Raw genomic sequence first — 21981 nt, 5'->3', positions numbered from 1 at the left:
GTGTGTGTGTGTGTGTGTGTGTGTTTCGGTATGCATATGCAACAGCGTCTGTGTGTGTGTGTTTTGGTATGCATACGCAACAGCGTCTATCTGTGTGTGTCTGTGTGTGTGTGTGTGTTTCGGTATGCGTATGCAACAGCGCGCATGTGTGTGTGGGGGGTATGCATATGCAACAGCATGCGCGTGTGTGTCTGTGTGTGTGTGTTTCGGTATGCATATGCAACAGCGTCTGTGTGTGTGTGTGTTTCGGTATGCATATGCAATAGTGCGCATGTGTGTGTTTGTCTGTGTGTGTGTGTGTTTCGGTATGCATATGCAACAGCGTCTGTGTGTGTGTGTTTGTGTTTCGGTATGCATATGCAACAGCGTCTGTGTGTGTGTGTGTGTGTGTGTTTCGGTATGCATATGCAACAGCGTGTGTGTGGGTATGCATATGCAACAGCGTGTGTGTGTCTGTGTGTGTGTGTGTCGGTATGCATATGCAACAGCGTGTGTGTGTGTGTGTGTAGGTATGCATATGCAACAGCGTCTATCTGTGTGTGTGTGTGTGTGTGTCGGTATGCATATGCAACAGCGTGTGTGTGTGTGCGTGAGGGACTACATTCGTGTCTTTCTGTGCACATGTACAACTGTGCCCACCTGTGTCTGCGTGTGTGTATGTTCATGTCACAACATAAGAGTGGGATGGTCTGGCCCTGCAGAGGACACCAGAGCAGTTTCCCAACACCGTCCAGCACAACCCCAGATTGCGTGGTCGGCTGTGGAGAAGCTCAGGGAAACTCGGCTTGCAGGCATTCAGCACATGGAAGGGCCAGCATGCAGTGCTAAATCCCAGGGCTCTTCCAGTTCTCCAAGTGTGTGATGTCTGTGACAGGAAAAGATAATGCTGAAGAAGTCCAGTACAAAAATGAGGTCTTGACAAAACTTGGCCTCGTATCACTTCACAGGCTAGTCCTGCTGCAGTCAATCATGTGACAAGATGAGCATTGTCATCACTGCTGTAAGACTTTCTTGGTCTGCCCTAATTTCTTGGTGTCCCCATGTTCCAGAAACCTCTGTTCTCCGTTTGCCGTAATGGGTGGCCATCACACACTGCTCAGTCTTAGAGTCAAATCCACTTCAGGAGAAACAGTGCTTTCCGCTGACTTGTTGATCACTATACAAGTCTTGGCTCCTTAAAGCAGGACTTTGCCATCTGGGCCTACTGTGTGGGAGCACAGGACATTTGTACTTGCCAGGAAGCCACGGCCCCAAGCAGATTTGTCAATGAGTGGCACATGACACCCAGATGGGGGAGGGGCATTTTTAACATTAGCGGCATGATACCCCAAAGCCCAAAGGAGGCAGAGTGGGGAGTTCCTGGGGAGCAGCAGTGGCCGTGTCAAAAGTATAATCAGGGGTGCCTGGGTGGCTCAGTTGGTTGGGCATCTGCCTTCAGCTCAGGTCATGGTCCCGGGGTCCTGGGATCGAGCACCAAGCAGGGAGCCTGCTTCTCCCTCTCCCTCTGCCTGCCACTCCCCTTGCTTGTGCGCGCTGTGTCAAATAAATGAATATAATCTTAAAAAAAATAAAAGTATAATCAACCAGAGCTTGAGATATCATTTCCACATCAACTTGGTTACGTTTTTTACTAATGATGTAGGTCACTGGGGAAAGGTCACCAGCAACAGGAGAAAAGGGCCACTGACATCACATTTCACAAGGAGCCAGTCTTACTAAGAGTAGAGGATAGATGAATGGACAAAGAAGAGATGGTATATATATGCAGTGGAATGTTACTCAGCCATAACAAAGAACTGAACACTTGCCATTTGCAGCGACATGGATGGAGCTAGAGAGTATCATGCTAAGAGAAATCAGTCAGAGAAAGACAACTACCATATGATTTCAGTCATATGCGAAATTTAAGAAACAAAACAAAGGAGCAAAGGGAAAACCGAAAGAGAGAGGCAAAGGAAGAAACAGACTCTTCACCCTAGAGAACACACTGATGGTCACCAGAATGGAGGTGAGTGGGGGGATGGGGGAAACAGGTGATGGGGAGTAAGAGTGCACGTGTTACGATGAGCAGCGGGTGATGTATGGAAGTGTTGACTCATTATACCATACACCTGAAACTAATATTACACTGGTAACTAACTGGAATTAAAATAAAAACCTTAAAAAAAGATTAGAGGATATAAACTTTCTTTTCTCCAAACACAAGATGATTCATCCTTTTTCTAAAAGGAACATCTTTCTAAAACCCCAAGTTAGATTAAGGAGTGATAACAATTTGGGCTTTATAAAAAAGCTCAATTAGTATATAATTCACATACCATACAATTCACTCTGAAAGTGTACAAATGAATGAGTTTTAGTGTATTCACAGACATGTGTAACCATCCTCACAATTAATTCTAGAACATTTGTATCACCCTCAAAAGAAACCCGTGTCCATCACTCCACATTCTCCCCTCTCCCCATGTCAAAAGTATAATCAGGGGCGCCTGGGTGGCCCAGTCAGAGAGCCACACTCAGTGGCTAGGCAACCACAAATCTACTTTCTTTCTCTACAGACTTGTCTGTTCCGGACGTTTCATATAAATGGAATCATACAATATGTGGTGGTCTCTTGTGCCTGACATCTTTCACTCAGCATCATGATTTCAAGGGTCCTTCATGTTCCTCCATACATGTTTAGTATGTGTCACACTTCATTCCTTTTTATGGTTGAATAACATTTCATTATATGGATAGACCACATTTTGCTTCTCCATTCACCAGTTGATGGACATTTGGGTTTTTTAAACCTCTTGGCTATTGTGAATAGTGCTACTATGAACATTCATGTGCAAGTTTTTGTGTAGATGTGCTTTCAGTTCTCTTGGATATATACCCGGGAGCGGAATTGCTGAATCATGTAGCTACTCTATGTTTAACTTGTTCAGCAACTGCCAAACTGTTTTCCAGAGTGGCTGCCCCATTTTACATTCCCACCAGCAATATTTGAGGATTCCAATTCTTCCATACTACTTGGGGCTTTTTAAAGTCAACTTTTAAAAGGTAAAAGCAGTGTTTTAGAATATTGATATATTTATTAGCACAAGGCTATAATTACATGCCTTGCAGCTCTTCACGCTCTCGGAGCAGTCCTTTCAAATGGACACAATGAAGGATGTGTTATGCGTTCCTAAGGACACATGGGCGCCAACACACCGAGTCATTGAGGCTCTAGGCTGAGGGACTGCTTTAGAGGGTTCCAGTCCAGCCTTCCACTCAAGCTTGTGCTGTCCTCGGGGAGCCTACAGACCACAGGGCAGCCAAACGTTCGCCAAGTACTTCCCGCCGTGTGTGATGGGGGCACAGAGGGAGCTCTCCATGTGTACCATGTAGGGGTGTTAGAGAGAGCCAGCGGAAATGCTGTGTACATTGCCAAGCCAGATGCCTGGCTCATGGTGGGCACCCACTGGTGGCGGTTATATTTCTGTATAGAACTTTGCGTTTTACACATGAGGACACTGAGTCTTTAAGGTGAAGCTGCTTTTCCAGAGCCCCATAACTTATGACTGAGAAGCCGGCCTTCCTACATCAGGGCCTGTCATTGGGCTCCAAAGTCCTGTCTGTACTGATATCTAGACGCCTGGCCTCTTTAACCCTTGACCTGCCTGTCTCCAGCCTGGGTTCTACCTGCTTCTCCCGGGACTGAATCCTGCTGGAACCAGGGCATCCTACCTGACTCATGCCCGGCTTAACACCAAGATTTTGAGTGGCAGATAGTAATTATGAATAGTTAGCAGGGTGACCTGCTGTGATTAGCAGCCGCAGTGGCCATGATGGATGGCTGTGAGCTGCTCGGTCTGTTCCTCGTGCAGTGCTCTCTGCCTATCAGCAGCCCCACACTTCTTCCCACTGTCTGGCCTGGAAGTTCTGGAACGTAGGTGTGGCCTTAGCTTCCTGGTCCGTATGCAGCCAGCCATCAAGCCAAGGGAATCCTCCTTCCCTTCGTGTCCTTGCTTCTTCTCCATTCCCACACGCTCCCCCCGACCCCCACTTTTGTCTACAAAATTTTATAGACTGTTTGCCATGAGCAAAGCATTGTGTCAGGTGCTCTGGTTCAGAGCCACCTGGGAGAAGTAGGATGACCCCTGGCTTCAGGTTAGTGGGGTGGGCAGAGAAATAAGAGTCCAGAACTGGGTGTTCTTTAAGTGCCTAGAGTCAAAGACGGCCCTGGGCTGTGAACACTCCAGCTCTTAGTCATCCTAATGAGAGCTAATCTTTCACCACAGAACAGTAAGTGAGCCTAGAAGCTCGGAGTAACCAGTGAGCATGCTGTGCTCCGGACACGGGCCAGTCCTTGCTGGTACTTGTACCTTCCCCTACAAACATTTTTGTCCCCAGTGTAGGAGTTTGTTGGGGCTGCCATAACAAAATTCCACAGACAGGGCGCCTTGAACCACACATGTCTGTTTTCTCATAGCCCTGGAAAGTAGAAGTCTGAGATCAAGGTGTCAGGAGGGCTGCACTCCCTCTGAAGGGGCCACGGAAGGACCTGTCTGCTCTTTCTTCTAGAGCTTGGTGGTTCCTTGGCTCGTGGCAGCTTCACTGCAGTCTTCGCATGATGTTCTCCCTCTGTGCATGCCTCTGGGTCCAAATGTCCCCTTTCTATAAGGACGCCAGTCATACTGAATTAAGGGCCCACCCTACTCCAGGATGACCTCATCTTAACTCCCGACACCTGCAATGACCCTATTTGCAAATAAAGCCACATTGTAAAATATGGGAAGGAGACATGCATGTTTGGAAACAGATTTGAATTATTTATCCATCAACATTGCGGATCTGTTCTTCCACAAGCCCATTTGAAACCTGGAGGTCTTTCGGCTTTTTCTTTGCTTTGGGGGCTAAATTTGACCCTTGAAAAATGAGGGCTCTCCTATTGAATGTCTTCTATCCTGACCAAAAATCTGCCCAACAACCTGGTGCCTCGGGGTGGGACATCATGGCCTCAGGGGTCACCTTGGGAATGGCTGAGCCTGTCTCCTCACCCCCGCCCCATCCAGGGGACACAGAGGAAGAAGCAGTTAGGATGAGGGACACGCTCAGGTCTGTCAGTGCGCCTGCGAAGTAGGCACCCAACTCGGCTTCACAGCGTAGCACGCTGTTTGGACCTTCCGGTCCGAAGCCCAAGGCTATTCCTGGCAGAGTTGGTAGCGGCTGGGGGGCAAGGGCAGAACTCCTTTGTGCTTTTTTTTCAAAAACGTTTTATTTATTTATTTGAGAGAGAGCGCAACCACAAGCAGGGGGAGAGGCTGAGGGAGAAGCAGACTCCCCGCCGAGCAGGGAACCCGACGCGGGGCTCGATCCCAGCACTCTGGGATCATGACCTGAGCCGAAGGCGGACGCTTAACCACTGAGCCACCCAGGCGCCCTTCCTTTGGCTTTTAAAGAAGATTTCAGGCCTGGGTTGCTCCAGCAATATCCTCACGCTCCCCTTCCTTCCTTGCCAAGTGCCTTTAACTTGGCTCCTGGTTTCCTTCCTCTGTCATGCCTGCCGCCGGGCGGCCGCAAGGTAAAGCTGGCCCCAACTGGCACTTGGAGGTGGACATGAGGGATGTGGCAGAGTCCACAGACCCGGGAAGCAAGAAGTCAGGCACTAGAGACGTGGCTAACACGGGGTGGGGTGAGCCAGCGATAACCCCAGAGCTCTGGATGTGGGCGGCCAGGGGGTCCCAGGTGTGTGCTTAGAGCCTGAGGGGGAAACAGAGACTGCCCACAGGCCTCTGTTCTGAAGCTGAGGTATGAGAACGCCCCTCGCCTCACCCTGATCCCCACGGGCACGGGCTACAAAGTCCCAAAGCAATGCATCTCCCTAGGGCAGCCACGTATTTGAGGATGCGGCACGTTTTCTTTCTGTATGGAGGCCAAACGTGGATATGTATGAAGTGGAAAGTTGAATGCACATGGATTTGTGGGAATGAAGTCCGAAGTGTGTGTGGCAGATGGCTCTGGGTTTCCTCTACAGCCCTGGACTGTGCTTGGGTAAGAACAATTGCTGGGGGTTGGTTTCTTTTTATGCAAGGGGCGTAGGCTTCCCGAACAGGTGCTCATGGGAGTTGCCAGGGGACGAGGAGCCCAGGCAGGCCTCAGGGATGGAAAGGTGGTGGACCCCTGCTGTGGACAGAAAGGTCTGCCCAAGGGCTGTTTCCCAGGCCCAGGTTCATCTAGAGGGAAAGAGGCACCTAGCCCACGGCCCGAGGCTGGTATGCTGGGGGTGGGAGATCCCTTCTGACTTGGACCAAACAAAGGCAATTTCCGGGCGGGAACCTCCTGTCAGCGCCCCCTCCATTGGCTGTGCTCCCCAGCCCTGGGTCCCGCCAGTACCTAAGAGCGCGGCTGTGGTCCTGAGCCAGTAAGCTGCTGCTTCGGACCAGAGAATCAAGCCTTTGTTCTGGAAGCTCTGGCCATTACCCCCACTTGTCCCCTTTACGTTGGCTGCTGGGAGCCACAAAGGGGCAGGACAAGAAATCAGTAGAGTGGAGTCTTTAAAAGCAAAAGCGGCATTTTTTTTTTTTTGCCTTTTTTCTTTAGAGCTGAATGGGTAGCTTGTTTGATGTCGATAGGTTTTGTGTTGCCAGCCCTGAAATAAGATCCTGGCCTCCGTCCCCCACACGGGCTCCAGATGCCGGGCCAGGGAGTTAGTGATGGCCTCTGCGGTAAATAGGGTCTCTTTTTCCCAGTTTTCTTTGGGTGCATTGTACATTATATGCCATTTTGTCCCCAGACCCTAGTGTTTGAGTGAGGTTACAGCCAAGGCCTCAGGCTTGGCCCCTGAAACACTCAAGAAAGATTTGGGTGGGAATTGTTTTTTAAAGAATAAAAAGGTCTGTACAAACTTCTGTATGTTGCTTTAAAAAGGAATGCTACTTAGGACATGTCCCAGACGCAAGAAGAAGAATCGGTGTCCCCCTGGATCTGGACATTGACATCTGTTTAAATAGCAGTTCGCTTCTTATTTTGAAGTAATTACAGGTTCAGGGGAAATTTCAAACATGGTAGAGAGGCCCCCGGTGGTTACACCTTATATCCCAGTTGTATAATATCAAAACCAGGAAATCGATATTGCCATGGGTTTTTTTCTAATGAGTCTCGCTACAGGTCTTTTGTGTGGACATACATTTTCGTTTCTCCGGGATAAATGCCCTGGAGTGCAATTGCTGTGTCCTGTGATACTTGCATGCTTACTCTTAGAAGAAACTACCAAACAGTCTTACAGAATGTCTGTACCATTTTACATTCTGACCAGCAGCTTCTCCACATCCTCACCTGTTTTTGCCATCATGACCATTTTTTATATTAGCCATTCTGATAGGTATGTAAGAGTGTCGCTTTGCGGTTTTAAGTTGCAATTCTCTAATGGTTACTGATATCGAACATCTTTGTATGTGCTTATTTGCCACCTGTAGAAACTTGAAAGTATAATGTCTTTTCACATCTTTTGCCCATTTTCTACTTGGGTAGTAGTTTGTCTTCCTACCAGTGAGTGTTGAGATTCTTCATACATTCTAGATAGTAGTCCTTTATCAGATATGAGGTTGCACATACTTACTTCCAGTCTGTAACTTGTTTTTTCATCCTATTCACAGGATCTTTTCACAGAGCAAAAGATTGTATTTTTGATAAGGTCTGATTTGTCTATATTTCTTTTTATCGGTCATGCTTTTGGTATCATACCTGAGAAAGAACGTTTTGCCTAGCTTTACATCCTACAGATGTTCTCCTACTTTTTTCCCTGAAACTTGTATAGTTTGACTCTTATATTTAACTCCATGGTCCATTTTGAGTTAATTTTTGTGTAAGGGATGAGGTTGAGGTTGATGTTCATTTTTTTGCCTACAGATGTTCACTTGTTCCAGAACCCTGTGTTAAAAATGCTATTATCCCTGCACCAGATTGCTTTTGCACTTTTGCCAAAAATCAGTTAGGCGTATTTGTGTGCGTCTTTTTCTGGGTTCTCTGTTTTATTTCAGTTATCTGTGTGTCTGTCCCTCTGCCAATACCACATGATCTTGATTAATGCGGCCATATAATAAGTCTTGAAATTGGATAGATTGATTCCTTCCACTTTACTCTTCTTTTTCAAAATTGTTTCCACCCTTCTACTTCCTTTGCCTTTCCATTTAATTTTGGAATATTATTCCATTTATTTTAGAATAATCTTGTCTGTATCTACAAAAAACCTTGCTGGGATTTGGGGGCACCTGGGTGGCTCAGTCAGTTAAGCATCTGACTTCAGCTCAGGTTCTGATCTCAGCATCCTGGGGTTGAGACCCATGTTGGGCTCACACTTAGTAGGGGGTCTGCTTCTCCCTCTGCCCCTCCCCTTGCTCATGCTCTCTCTCTCTCTTTCATATAAATAAAATCTTTAAAAAATCTTGCTGGGATTTTGATAGGAATTGGTTAAAGCTGTATATCAATTTGGGAAAAATTGACGTCTTTACTATGTTGAGTCTTCCAATCTATGAACATGGAATATCCCTCCATTCACTTAGCTCTTCTCCGATTTCTTTCATCAGTGTTGCATAGTTTTCAGCATATGAATCCTATACATGTTTTGCTTAGGTTTCACCTGGAAGTTTTGGGGCAGTAGTAAATGGTATTGTATTTTGCAGAGGTGGGGGTTGGCAGAAGGAAAGGGAGAGAGAGAATCCCAAGCAGGCTCCACATCCAGCATGGAGCATGACTCGGGGCTCCATCTCAGGCTCATGACCGGGCGCCTCAATGGTATTGTATTTTTAATCCCAGTGTCCATTTATTCATTGATGGCACATATAAATGCAATTGATTTTTATTCATTGATCTTGTATCCCGAGACCTTCCTGAACTCTCTTCTTGGTTCTAGGAGTTTCTTTGTAAATTTCTTAAGGTTTTCCACATAGACAATTGTGCCAACTGCAAATAGAAATAGTTTTACTTCTTTTCTAACACGTATGTCTTTCATTTCATTTTCTTAGCTTAATGGACTAGCTAGAATTTCCCAGTACTATGTTGTTTTGTTTTGTTTTTGTTTTTTTTAATTGAGAGATATTTGACATACAACATTGTGTAAGTTTAAGGTGTACAACATATTGATTTGATATAAGCAGTGAAGAGGGCAGATATACTTGCCTTGTCAACAGTCTTATAAGGAAGGCATTTATTCTTTAATCATTAAGTGTGATGTTAGCTGTAGGTTCATTATTGACATTCTTTATCAAGTTGAGCAAGTTCCCCTCTATTCCTGGTTTTCTGAGAGTTTTTATCATGAATGGATGTTGAATTTTGTGAAGTGCTTTTTCTGCATCAAGTGATATGATCGTATGATTTTAATAGAAGTTTTTTTGTTTTGAGATAATTGTAAATGAACATGCAATTGTAAGAAATAATCCAAATAGGTCCCATATACCCTTTAACCAACTTCCCCTAATGATAACATCTTGCAAAACTCTAGTACGATATCATAACCAAGATGCTGACATTGGTACATACAACCAAGGTACAGAACATTCCCATCACCACATGAATCCCTCATGTTGCCCATTTGTGGATACATCCACTTCCTTCTGACACTCACTCCTTCCTTAACCATTGGCAACCACTAATCAATCCACTTCTATAGTTTTGTCATTTTGAGATTGTTACAGAAATGCAATTATGCAGTATGTAAATTTGGGGGATTGACTTTTTTCACTCAGCATAATTCTCTGCAGATTCATCCAGGTCACTGTATGGATCAGCAGTCATGTCTTTATATTGCTGAGTAGTATTCCATGGTACGCATGCACCAGTTTGTTTAACAATTCATCCATTGAAGGACTTCTGGGTTGTTTCCCTTTTTTGGCTATTATGAATAAAGCTACTCTAAACACTCGTTTGCAAAATTTTGTGTGAACACAAGTCTTCATCCTTCTGGGATAAATACCCAGGAGTTCAGTTGCTGGGTCATCTAAGGGTTGTGCGTTTAGTTTTTAAAGAAACTGCCAAACAGTTTTGCAGTGACTATTTTTGCAGAGTGACTTTTTCATTCCCGCCAGAATGATCCGGTTCGCTCATTGTGGCCAGTATTTAGTGTTGTCGCTATTTTTTTAAAGGTGAAAGTCGCATAACAATTGAGTGTCATTTAATACATTCACAATGTACTAAAGCATCACCTTTATCTAGTTCCTAAACATTTACATCACCCTGAAATAAAACCCCATACTCATTAAGCAGTCATTCTCCATTCTCCCCTCCCCCCAGCGCCTAGCAAACACAGATCTGATTTCTCTCTATGGATTTACCTATTCTGGACATTTCATATAATTTCATACAGTATGTGACTTTTTATGACAGGCTTCTTTTCACTTAGTGTAATGTTGTCAAGGTTCATCCATGTCCTAGCCTTTCTAAGTATTTCATTCCTTTGTATGGTAGAATAACAGTCCACAGTATGATTGTACCATAATTTGTTTATCCATTTATACATTGATGGACATTTGGGTTATCTCCACCTTTTGATTATCGTGAATGATGCACTTAAGAAGATTGTGTAAAAGTGTTTGAGTACCTATTTTTGATTCTTTTGGATATATACTTAGAGTGGAATTGCAGGGTCAGATGGTAATTCTACATTTTACTTTTTGAGAAACTGCCAAACTGTTTTCCACAGCACCCATGACATTTAAATTCCCATCAGGAATGTACGAGGGTTCCGATTTCTCCACATTCTTGCCAACACTTGTTATTTTCCTTTAATTATGCTATCCTAATGGGTGGGAAGTGGTATATCATAGTTTTGATTGGCATTTCCCTTAGGCCTAGTGGTATTGAACATCTCTACATGGGCTTGTTGGCCCAAAGTGTATCTCCTTTGGAGAAATGTCTATTCAAGTCTTTTGTCCATTTTTTAGATTGTATTGTTTGTCTTTTCATTGCTGTAAGAGTTCTTTATACATTCTAATTCATACTAGATCCTTTTCAAATATATGATTTGCAATATTTTTCTCTCATTCTGTAGGCTGTCTCATTTTCTTGATAATGTCCTTTGATGTGCAAGTTTCTAATTCTGATGAAGTCCAATTTGTCTATTTTGTTGTTGTTGTTGCTCATGCTTTTGGTGTCATATCTAAGAATCCTTTGCCAAATCCAATGTTATAAAGATTTTCCCTTATGTTTTCTTCTACATGTTTTATAGTTATAGGTCCTGTGTTTAGGTTGATCCATTTTGAGTTGATTTTTGTATATGGTGTGATGTAGGGGGTCCAACTTCATTCTTTTGCATGTGACTATCCATTTGTCCCAGCATCATTTGTTAAAGAGACTATTCTTTCCTCCACTGAATAATCTTGACACCCTTTTTGAAAATCAATTGGCTGTAGATTTATGGGTTTATTTCGGGATTCTCAAGTCTATTCCATTGGCATATATGTCTGTCCTTATGCCAACAGCACACTGTTTTGATTACTGTTGTTTTGTAGTAAGTTTTAAAATTGGAAAGTGTGACCCCTTCAACTTTGTTCTTTTTCAATATTGTTTTGAGGTCATCATATGATTTTTACTATTTTGCTTGTTAATATGGTGGATAATGTGGGCCTTGCATCCCTAGACTAAACCTGACTTGATCATAGTATATAATTCTTCTTATAAACTGCCAAAACTTTGTTACGGATTTTTGTGTTTCTGTGCATGAGAAATATTAGTCTGTAGTCTTCTTTGTACATTCTTCATCTTTGCTGTCAGGGTAACACAGTGAGTTGGAAAGTATCCCCTCCTCTTCTATTTTCTGAAGAGATTATGTAGAATTGCTGCTAATTCTTCTTTAAACAACTGGTATAATTCTAGTGAAACTGTCTGAGCCTGGAGTTTTCATTTTCTGGAGTTTTTTTTTTTTTAATTATGAATTTAATTCCTTTAATAATTATTTTGGTAAATTTTGGTAGTTTGTGCTTTTAGAATAATTGGCCCATTTCTTCTAATTTCCAAATTCACATGGGTAGAGATGCTTTTAGTATTTCCTTATTATTCTTTACATGTCTACAGAATCAGTAGTAATAGTCCCTTTTTCATTCCAGTATTGGTAATTTGTGTTTTCTCTCTTTTCCTTTTGTTAGTCTTTCTAGATGCTTGTGAATTACATATTTTTTTTCTAAGAACCACCTTTTCCCCGTTGGGCTTCATTTTTTTTCTGTCTTCAATATAATTTCAATATCTGTATCTGTTCTTTATATTCCCTTCCTTCTGTTTGTTTTAGGTTTATTTTGCTCTTCTTTTTCTTGGTATCTTATTTGGAAACGTATTGTTTTTAGACTTCTCCCGCATTTCTCTCTTGTAAGAATTTAGTACTGTAAATTTCCCTCTAGCTTTACCTGTGTCCTACAAATTTTGATATATTGTATTCTTGTTTTCATTCAGTTCAATGTATATTTATAAAGTAGTCTCCATGCCCAACATGGGCCTTGAACAAATGACCCTGAGATCAAGACCTGAGCTGAGATTGAGACTTCAGACGCTTAACCAACTGAGCCACCCAGGCACCCCAGTTCAATGTATTTTTAAAGTTTCTCTTGAGACCTCCTCTTTGACTCATAAATTTTTTTAGTGTGTTGTTTAGTTTAGTTTAAAGTTTTTCCTATTGTCTTTCTGTTGTTGTTTCCTAATTTGATCCCATTATAGTCAGAGAAAACACCATGTATTATCTCAATTCTTTAAATGTCTGTGTATTGTTTCGTTGTCCAGATTATGTCTATCTTGGTATATATTCTTTGGGTGCTTGAAAAGAATGTAAATTTTACTGTTTTTTGGTGGAGGGTTCCATAAATGTCAATTAGGTCCTGTTAGATGATGATGTTGTTGAATTCTTTGTATTGATTTTCTGTCTAGTTCTATCAGTTGTTGAGAGAGGAAGTTGAAATCTCCACTATAAATGAGAATTTTTCTATTTCTCCTTTCAGTTCTTTTGATTTTTGCTTCATATGTCATGTAGTTCTGTTGTTTGGTGTGTGCACAATTAGGATTACTATGTCTTCTTGGTGGATTGACCCTTTTATCATTATGTAATGCCCCTCTCTGTCTCTGGTAATTTTCTTTGTTCTGAAGTTTACTTTATCTGCTAATACCAGAGCTACCCCATTACTATTTTTTTATTAACATTTGCATGATATATCTTTTTTCACCTTTTACTTTCAACCTGCTCTGAAATGAGCATCTCATAGACAGCATGTAGTTTCATCATGTTGTTTTTTCACTCTGCCAATGTCTGTCTTGTAATTAGTAGATTTAGATCATTTTCATTTTTTAAAAATATTTTGTTTATTTGAGAGAGAGAGAGAGAGAGCACGCACAAGTGGGGGGAGGGGCAAAGGGAGAGGGACAAGCAGGCTCCCTGCTGAGCAGGGATTCCAATGCAGGGCTTGATCCCAGGACCCTGAGACATGACCTGAGCCCAAGTCAGACGCTTAAACAACTGAGCCACCCAGGCGCCCCTGGATCATTTTCATTTTAATGAACTTACTGGTAGTTAATGCTTAAGTCTACCAATTTATTTTTATTTGGTTTGTTCTGGTTTTGTTTCTTTATTTTCTTTGTCCTAACTTCCTATAGGTTACTTGAACATTTTTTGAAATTCCATTTGATGATTTGTGTAGTGTTTTCGCATGCATCTTTTTTTTTTTTTAAAGATTTTATTTATTTATTTGACAGAGAGACACACAGCGAGAGAGGGAACACAAGCAGGGGGAGCGGGAGAGGGAGAAGCAGGCTTCCCGCGGAGCAGGGAGCCCGATGTGGGCAGTTATATAATAACTGATGTCAATATTTTACCAGTTTGAGTGAAGTATGGAAACCTTACTTCTCTTTCCACCTCTCTACCCTCCCCTGTTTATAATGTAATTGTGTTAAATATTTCTTCCACGTAACATTTAGAACCATAACATGCAATGTTATAATTGGTGCTTCAACCATCAGACATAATTTAGAAAACCTGAGAGAAGGAAAGTCTATTATATTTACCCATATTTTTTTCTTTCCATTGTTCATTCTTCCTTGGTGGTGTCCAAAATTCCTTCTTTGATCACTTCCTTTCTGATCAGAGAACATCCTTTATCCATCCTCCTAGGAATGGTCTGTTACTAACAAACCCTTTTAGCTTTCCTTTATCTCAGAATATCTTGATTGCCCTTTCATACCTGAAGCATATTTTCACTGGGTACAAGATTCTGGGTTGACAGTTCTCTTATTTCAGCACTTATTTAGATCTTCGGTTTTAGCTGACTTCCTCTGACAATGCTTTGGCAGGGAATGGGGCACCATCTCATTTCTGCCAGGTTCCCCGCTTAGCCTTCATTGACACTGAGGAGGTTGGGGTGCCTCATAACTCCTGGGTAGTAGTGATAGTTCTAGCTCCCTACTAGGCTTTCACTGATACCATCCTGGCTGGGATCGGTAGGAGTGCCTCATTGATGTTCCCCATGTGATCTCCACTGACATTGACAAGGATGGGATGTGGACTCATTACCACTGTGTGGAGCAAAGGTCCCGAGTCTCTCTTAGGCCTCCTCTGATACCACCCTAGGGGGGACAGGGAGAAATAAATCATTGCTGCTGGGTGGGGGTGGAGTCTAGGCCCCCACTTGGCCTCTGATGTTGGGACTTGATGGGACCACAATTTTTCCTGTGGTGTTTAGCTGAATTAGAGCAGTTCTTGTATAACAGTTTTCTGTCTTGGTGGGCTGCCCCTTTCCTGGCCCTTTAGCTAAAGAGAGTAGGCTTTTGTCGGAAACTTTTCGTCAGTGTCCATTGGCATTTTGGGGTTGCCAGCTTCCTCAGGTCCGTGTCTGAGATCTATGAGGCAAAAACCCAGAGAACTCACCACCACATTATTCCTCAGGTCCCAAGGTCCCTTCTTCTCTCCACTTTTCAGGGTCTTCTTATGTTGATTTTACATATAATGTCCAGAGGTTTTAGTTGTACTCAGTGGGAAAATGGGAAGGGTACGTTTCCATTTCCCCAGAGGCAGAACTCTGGACATTGACATTTTTGTGCCCGATTCTGTACTGCCAAGGGGATTTCCAAGAAGGAGAGCTTCCCTCACATATGAATGCCTTAACAGAGCTCTTATTTCATGTCTACATCACGAAAGACAAAAAGAAATGAAACAAAATAAAATGAAAAAAAAAAAAAAGCTTTACTCGGTTTAACACAGGTCTGCTTATCTGTCATGGAGGGCATACACTGGGGTAGACATGATCACCATCTGCTTGGTTAGTTTTGTGTAAACCAGTACACCAGGGTTTCATGAGCCCCTTCCAACACCCATTGCTTCCTTCCACTGACTGTCAGGTTATAAACTGTTAGTCAGCTTACTTGGCTGGGTGCTAATGGGAGCAGAGTTGGGAGCTTCTCCTTCAGTGGGCCATAAGGGTTACTCTACTAGAGCCGTAGGGGCCTTAAGCCATTACCTGATCCAACCACCATGATTTGCACATAAGAAAATTATGTCAGAGAACAGAAGAGTCTTCCCCAGATCTCACTGCATACCACACGCACAAAAAGCCAGACCTGGGGCACCTGGGTGGCTCAGTCGTTAAGCGTCTGCCTTTGGCTCAGGTCGTGATCCCAGCGTCCTGGGATCGAGCCCCGCATCGGGCTCCCTGATCGACGGGAAGCCTGCTTCTCCCTCTCCCTCTCCCCCTACTTGTGTTCCCTCTCTCGCTGTCTCTCTCTCTGTCAAATAAATAAAAAATCTTTAAAAAAAAAAAAAAAAGCCAGACCTAAGATCCCCATTCCTTGCCTTTAAGCCTAGTGTTATTTTAGTTACGTCAGGCTGCTTCTCCACCCATCCTTCCACTCTCCAGTGAATTCTGCTCTACGCCACGGCCAGGGACTGCCATCTCATCCCAGCCAACGGCTTCACAGAAGTGCCCCTCATCCCTGGGGGTGGGAAGGGGTTCAATGAGGGTGGTGGGGTGGGGAGAGAGACATGAAAGGGAATGGGGCTGACTCCAAACAAACCTGTCCTCAGAGTGAAAGTCTGTGATTCACGGGGTCAATGGTCTCATCTTCATATCTGAAAGACAGTGTACTTTTTGTCTCCCTAAGCCCTGTGTCTAGGTCGTTTGGGAAGCGCCTTGGAGAGTCAAGAATAAAATTGCAGGTCAAACAATGGATGACTGGAAAAGTCGGCTTGTAATCAAGAGCATGGTTCCCCATTTCGCCATGGTGGGAAATCGTCAGGAGCCCAGAAAGCTCCAGGAATCGGTCAGACAATGGGCTATTGGGGGGAGGGGGGTGTTGAATGCTTCTAATCTTAAACTTGAACATGAGATGTGTTATTGAAATTCTCTATGCAAACTTGTTGGCAGGGAACCAACCCAAAATGTAAGGAACTAGAATCTGACCTAGAAAAGATGTAGGAGATGAGCTGACCTTGCCCCTTACGAATTTCTGGAAGAGCAGGAAATACAGTGCAAGGATGCATCCCGATTCCCAGTCTAGTGATCTCTGCACTGCACCCCTTCAAGTAGAAAGAAAGGACGAGTGCAAGGGAAGAAAAGCCTTCTTTTTCTCTAACAGAAACCAGGAATGTGGAACTGACAGACACGAGATATATTGCATTCGCTTCCTGGTACCACCGAGAACAGGAAGCCAGTGAGTAGGGCACAGAAAGAGATTCCCATTCAAACTCTCTGGCTCTGGTGTTCTTTTAAAAAACCCACTTGACAAATTTCTCCTTTCCTTCCTTGGAACCCAGACCTCATCTATGTGTCTGAAACTAAGGGCTAGGGCTTCCAGCAGTAGTTCTAGGAGCCAGGACAATAGATGGGACCATGAGAGCCGCTGGTTAGTTGAATTTGACATTAAAAGCCTGCAACATCACCAGTCTACCAAGATTAGCTCCGTTAGTAGGAGTCGCAGCAAACACAATGGCTGTTATCTCAGTGTATTGGGTCCACAGAGGAGTGGCTTACTTAATCTCTGAAATTAATACAGCAGAGAGGAAATGGCTCTTATAGAGCCGTGGGTCTGCTTCCTTCCTGTTCAGAGAACTGGGAGCTCGGGGCTCTGAGGTAATGTCATTTCACATAACTAGAGGGCTGGCCTCTCCCATTCCAAGGGCGATCCACTTTCAGTAAGTGCACAGGTGTGGGGGGAGATTGTTGAAATCTTGCTTCTCTGTTTCTCCTCACTGTCTGCCACCAACAGTGTATTGAGAATGAGGTATCCAGTTGAGTACATAGACATTTACAGACTGTAAATCTCCGCTCACAGAGATGGCAGTCAGATGGGATGGCAGACATGGAACCATCACTTGGCCAGCCGCCTGTCCTCCACGTTGCCAGCCCTTCATACAGGCATCTTGTAGAAGGCAATCTCTAACCTCCAGCTCAATTACCCTTCAGATTTCTTTTTTCTTAAGATTTTATTTCTTTATTTGACAGAGAGAGACACAGAGAGAGCAGGAACACAAGCGGGGGAGGGGGAGAGGGAGAAGCAGGCTTCCCGCGGAGCAGGGAGCCCGATGCGGGGCTCGATCCCAGGACCCTGGGACCATGACCTGAGCCGAAGGCAGACGCTTAATGACTGAGCCACCCAGGCGCCCCTACCCTTTAGATTTCCTGCTTCTCTTTTATGGTCAACAACTGAGTCAGTGAAGGAAAACCTCTTGGTGATGCATCCAGAGTCCAGATTCATTTGGGCGTGACTTGCAATTTCTCCTCTGTTTCACACTGGGTTTTGCTCCTAGGAGGAATGGGTGGGTTGTAGTTGCAAGGGTCCTCTTCCCCTTTTCCTCCTGAGCCCCACCAACACCCTTTAAAAGGGTGTGACTGGCAAGTAACTGCTTTGGTTTTGATCAGTGTAGACCTCAATGCCGGAAAGGTTTTCTTAGAATAAGCCCTTGGAGCAGCCATCCGTGCCTTCACTTAGGAGAAGTGGCCATTGCTCACACCATTTCTGGGCTTGGCATTTCCTCGCAGACGGCCTTACAGAGCCCTTTTTAAGCCTTGCCAAAAAATTCACATTTATTGCTTTAAGTCACACCTTGGACTTGATCAAAATCAGTCCTTCTCCTTCCTCCGTGGCACACCGTGTTCTCTGCCCTTAGCTCTGAGTTACCTGTTTCCAAAATTCTAAGTTGTCCTAGAAGACCAAGGATTTGCCCCAGTTGAGGGGATCCAAAAAAATATGCCTCAGCCTCCAAAAGCCACTCTCCCAGATGAGTCTCCTTTGCAGTAAAAAGCACATGTGTCTTCTTGGAAGATGCATGTGGTCTCTGAAGGGAATGACATGGAAGGAGCCCGCTCCTCTGGCTGGCCTGCTGGGCCTGCGTGGAGTCTGGCCAAGCTGGGTGCTGTTGTTACCATCGGCCCACAGTGAGGGCACTTCTTGGTTTGAGCACAGCTGGATTTTCGTGGTCGTTAAATCTCTGCGGCCTCAGGAAGCTACCTGATGCTAACGTGGAGCTCAGCTGCACACACCGAGGATCTCAGCAGCCCGGGTGTTTGTGGTCTGAGGGACAGAGACAGACAGGTCAGATGCAGAAGGGCCTGCCGCTTCACCATGAAACCTGCTGTGCAGACGAGTTATTGCAGAGCCCAGAATGTGAGGGGCTGGCGTCTTTCACGTGAAGATCTGATCGAGATGCTCAGCTTACCTGCTTCTCTCATCCTTTCCCAAAAAGCAAACTAACAGCAGCAGCAACAAAAACATGTTTCAAGTGAAGTTCTGTTAATAAAATTCTATCAGTCTCAAAGGAGAAGTCTTTTAAATAGCCCTGAGCTATTTCATGTGAATAACTGAAAGCCCCCTTGCAGGAAATGTACATCCTAAGACCATCCTAAGGGCTCAAGACATTTGGATTCTAGACTTGCTTCTGCTACTAAATGGCTCTGGGACTTTGTCCATCCTTTGCCCTCCCTGAGGGCAAAAGTCAAATGAACCAGGAGTAAGAATAGCCACCTTTAATTGAGCACTGACTAGGAGCATTATCTCCCATAATCTGTAGGATAATCCCGACGAAGAGGCTATCTCCAGGAAACTGAGGCTCAGAGAGGTTAAGCAACTTGGCCGAAGTCATAGGGTACGTTGAAAATCCCCAAGCACTGAGCACACATCAGGCGGGAGTAGTCATCATAAGGGATCTCAGCGGCACAAACACCTTTTCAGTATTCACTCCTTCATTCAGCAGCGTGATTGCTTAATGACACTCATAATCTGGAGAAAAGCAGAGTTTTACCTTTTGAACCTTGGGGTACCCCACCCCCAAGGTTAATAAGGCATCTAGTCTCTGCCATCAGCATATGGAGTTTTAACAGGAGGCAGAACGTTTGGTCCTTCCCTTTGAAGTTAAGCTCTCCATTCCTCCCCCAGACCAGTGGGTTGATTGATTACTAGTGTGAGAATCTCTAAAACATCACGTCACCTCTGTCTCAGTCTCCACCCACTGCAGGTGCAAAGATGCCCCAGCTCTGAGCAGCCACCTGGTCCATTCATAGAGCAGCTCCAGACCAAATGGGGGCATTCAGGGCACACGGTTGGAGAAGGAAGGAGACACTGCTCATTGCCCATCTTCTGTGCTTTGTCATGTAATGATACTAAATGGCTCGCTATAGGTGACGGTGAGTTGGCATGCCCAGGAGTCCTCCTGAATTTTCCAACCATTCTCCCTCTTTATGGATGAGGATACTAAGGCCTGAGAAATCCAGTGAGTTGCAAGAAGATGCCCATCAAGAAGGCGGGGAGTTACATCAAGAGCCCTCATTTGGGTGGCCCCAAGCGCAGCCTGCTTTCCACCCACAGACTGACCAAAACCAACTGCTCACTATTTCTACTACTACTACTACTTCTTCTTCTTCTCCTCCTCCTCCTTCTTCTTCTTTCTTCTTCTTCTTCTTCTTCTTCTTCTTCTTCTTCTTCTTCTTCTTCTTCTTCTTCTTCTTCTTCTTCTTCTCCTCCTCCTCCTTCTCTTTCTTCTTCTTCTTCTTTTTCTGACCTCCAAATGCAAGTGGAGCTGAGCAAGGGGGAGAGAGGAGCCCTGCGTGCAACAGGGAAGATGGAGATTGGGATGGCTACAAAAATACTGACCCCATCCTATCTGTCCCTCTTCTTTAGACTGGTGATCTTAGAAATACCCAGTAAGGGGAGGGCCATTCACCTCCTGCTGTGGCATGTGATCAGGGCTCAGGATTTGTATCCATTGTCCTTGGAGGCACCTGCCTTTCCTTGCAAAAAGAGCACAGGACTCAGTAAGGAGACCTGGAACTAGCATTTTGTGAGACCTTGAGCACGTCCCTTTCCTCTTGAGCTTGGAGGGTCTGTCTCTGGCCTCCCGCCACATGTCCAGGGTCTGTCCTATGTGCCCAGCCCTGTGCTAGACCCTGGGCTCCAGCAGTTTCCAGTCGAAGAGCAGACTATTCCCAGGCTTCCTCCACCGCGGACAAATCGGTCCTACTCTGTAGTTCTATTTATCCTACCCTGAAACCGGGAGGGGAGAATTGAGTGGCTCTTTCGTGTGAGCTACTTTGTATACATTAGCTTATCTGCTCCCGTGGCGTGGAGACGGGGCTTCGTATTTCTACTTCACCAACAAGGTGACTGAGGCTCACGGAGGGCGGGGACTTCCCCAGCGTTACAGTCAGTAGGTTGGAAATTCAGATCTCAACTCCAGGTGCCCTGACTCTGAAGGTCCTCCTCCTTTGCTGCTTCCCATTCCCAGATTAGGAACCCAGAGCGTTAGGGCCATCTGCAGGCTGGGCATGACTCTCGGGGCTCAGGCTGGAGCAGCGGACCAGAGTCCCGGGTGGCCTGGAGATTTCATCCCAGTGGCAGAGACAGCCCATAAACAGAGGTAGAGTGGACACATCTTTATATCATCCTGGTGGCTCTCTGGAACCTTCTGACCGCACTGTCTACAGCCCAGCCTGTGTGCAATGAGCCGGCTGATTAAAACCTTACAGGGAGATAGGGACAGCCAGCCAGGACCTGGGCTGAGTTGTCTAAACGGCCTTCTTGGAAGCCCAGTGTCCCCCACTTCATGCAGGCTGGGCACATTGCAGGTGCGGGTCTGGCCCCAGGAGAGGGGAGTTATGTGTATGGCCCCACTTCCAGAAGCCAGGTGGTCCAGGGACCAGCTCACCAGGTCAGCAGCTGTCCCTGACACTTACTAAGTGTCTGGCCTTGTGCTTACTGAGTGTCTGGGCTTAGGTCCACACCAGTAAAATAGGGTTAATAATCCGACCTCTGCCCACGTCAGGGTTTCTGGGATGACGAAGACCAAGATGTGGATACGAATGCAGTCTAAAGCCCACAAGGTATTACTGCTGTTCGCACTTTTTTTTTTTTTTTTTTTTTTTTTAACGATCAGAGAATGGCATTGGCTCAGAAGGCAGTGGGAAGCGTGTCCTTGGAGCTCAGGTAGAAACACGCAGGACCCCTGAGGACACCTCAGTCCCAGCAGCAGTCTCTCTGCGCTGAGGAGGGCTGCATTGTGCTAGAGCTCTGAGCATTCTGGGTCAAGGCCTGCAGTGCGTATGCGCCTTTCTATTTTGGGGATCCTCCCCACGGAGCACGCAGCTGCTCGCTCCCTTTTCCCCCTCCTCCTCCTCCTGCAGGAAGGGCCCTGTCCTGCTTCAGACGTTCAGCCAGGGCAGCCACCAGGCAGAGGCCTTGCCTTCAGAACGACCCCTTCTGCCGGGCCGAGCGCTGCTCAGTTGGCAGGATACCGCTGGGCGCCGCATCTGGGTCCTGCCTGGGTAGTCCAGTTCAGCAAACCGGTGACCTGAAAATCGCAGTCTGTTTGAAAGGGAGGGCGCCGGGAGGGAGTTCCATTTGGCAGCTGGCTTCCGCTGGCATCCGGGAGCTCCATGCTACCCTGCCTGCCTTCCTGCCTGGCCCCTGCCCCCTGGCTTCCTTGACATTAGGCCCGAGGTGACAGGTGTCTGGAGGTTGAGCTTCCCGGGAAGCAGAGTAGACTCTGTTGGACCCTAGGCC

The 21981-nt window shown here is 45.3% G+C and overlaps 1 protein-coding gene across 6 annotated transcripts in view; it reads left to right on the top strand.

Annotated features, from left to right (window-relative positions):
• The window catches only part of MAMLD1 (mastermind like domain containing 1), a 114266-nt gene that overhangs the window by 41373 nt on the left and 50912 nt on the right, over window positions 1–21981 (top strand). For 3 of the 6 annotated variants that reach the window (XM_081808127.1, XM_081808126.1, XM_081808134.1), the window contains exon 2: window positions 16093–16251. The exons of 2 other annotated variants lie outside the window; for them this stretch is intronic. In XM_081808127.1, coding sequence (XP_081664253.1) covers window positions 16156–16251 — 96 coding nt within the window. In that variant the 5' untranslated portion in view covers window positions 16093–16155. Of the gene's footprint in view, window positions 1–5631; window positions 6022–16092; window positions 16252–21981 lie in introns of those variants that run through there. One more of the 6 variants, XM_081808128.1, reaches the window with a different exon arrangement.

The sequence above is a fragment of the Leptonychotes weddellii genome, chromosome X, assembly GCF_054177405.1.
Source record: "Leptonychotes weddellii isolate Sample4059 chromosome X, ASM5417740v2, whole genome shotgun sequence".
Classification (NCBI taxonomy): domain Eukaryota; kingdom Metazoa; phylum Chordata; class Mammalia; order Carnivora; family Phocidae; genus Leptonychotes; species Leptonychotes weddellii.
This window is presented reverse-complemented; position numbering and strand designations above follow the sequence as displayed.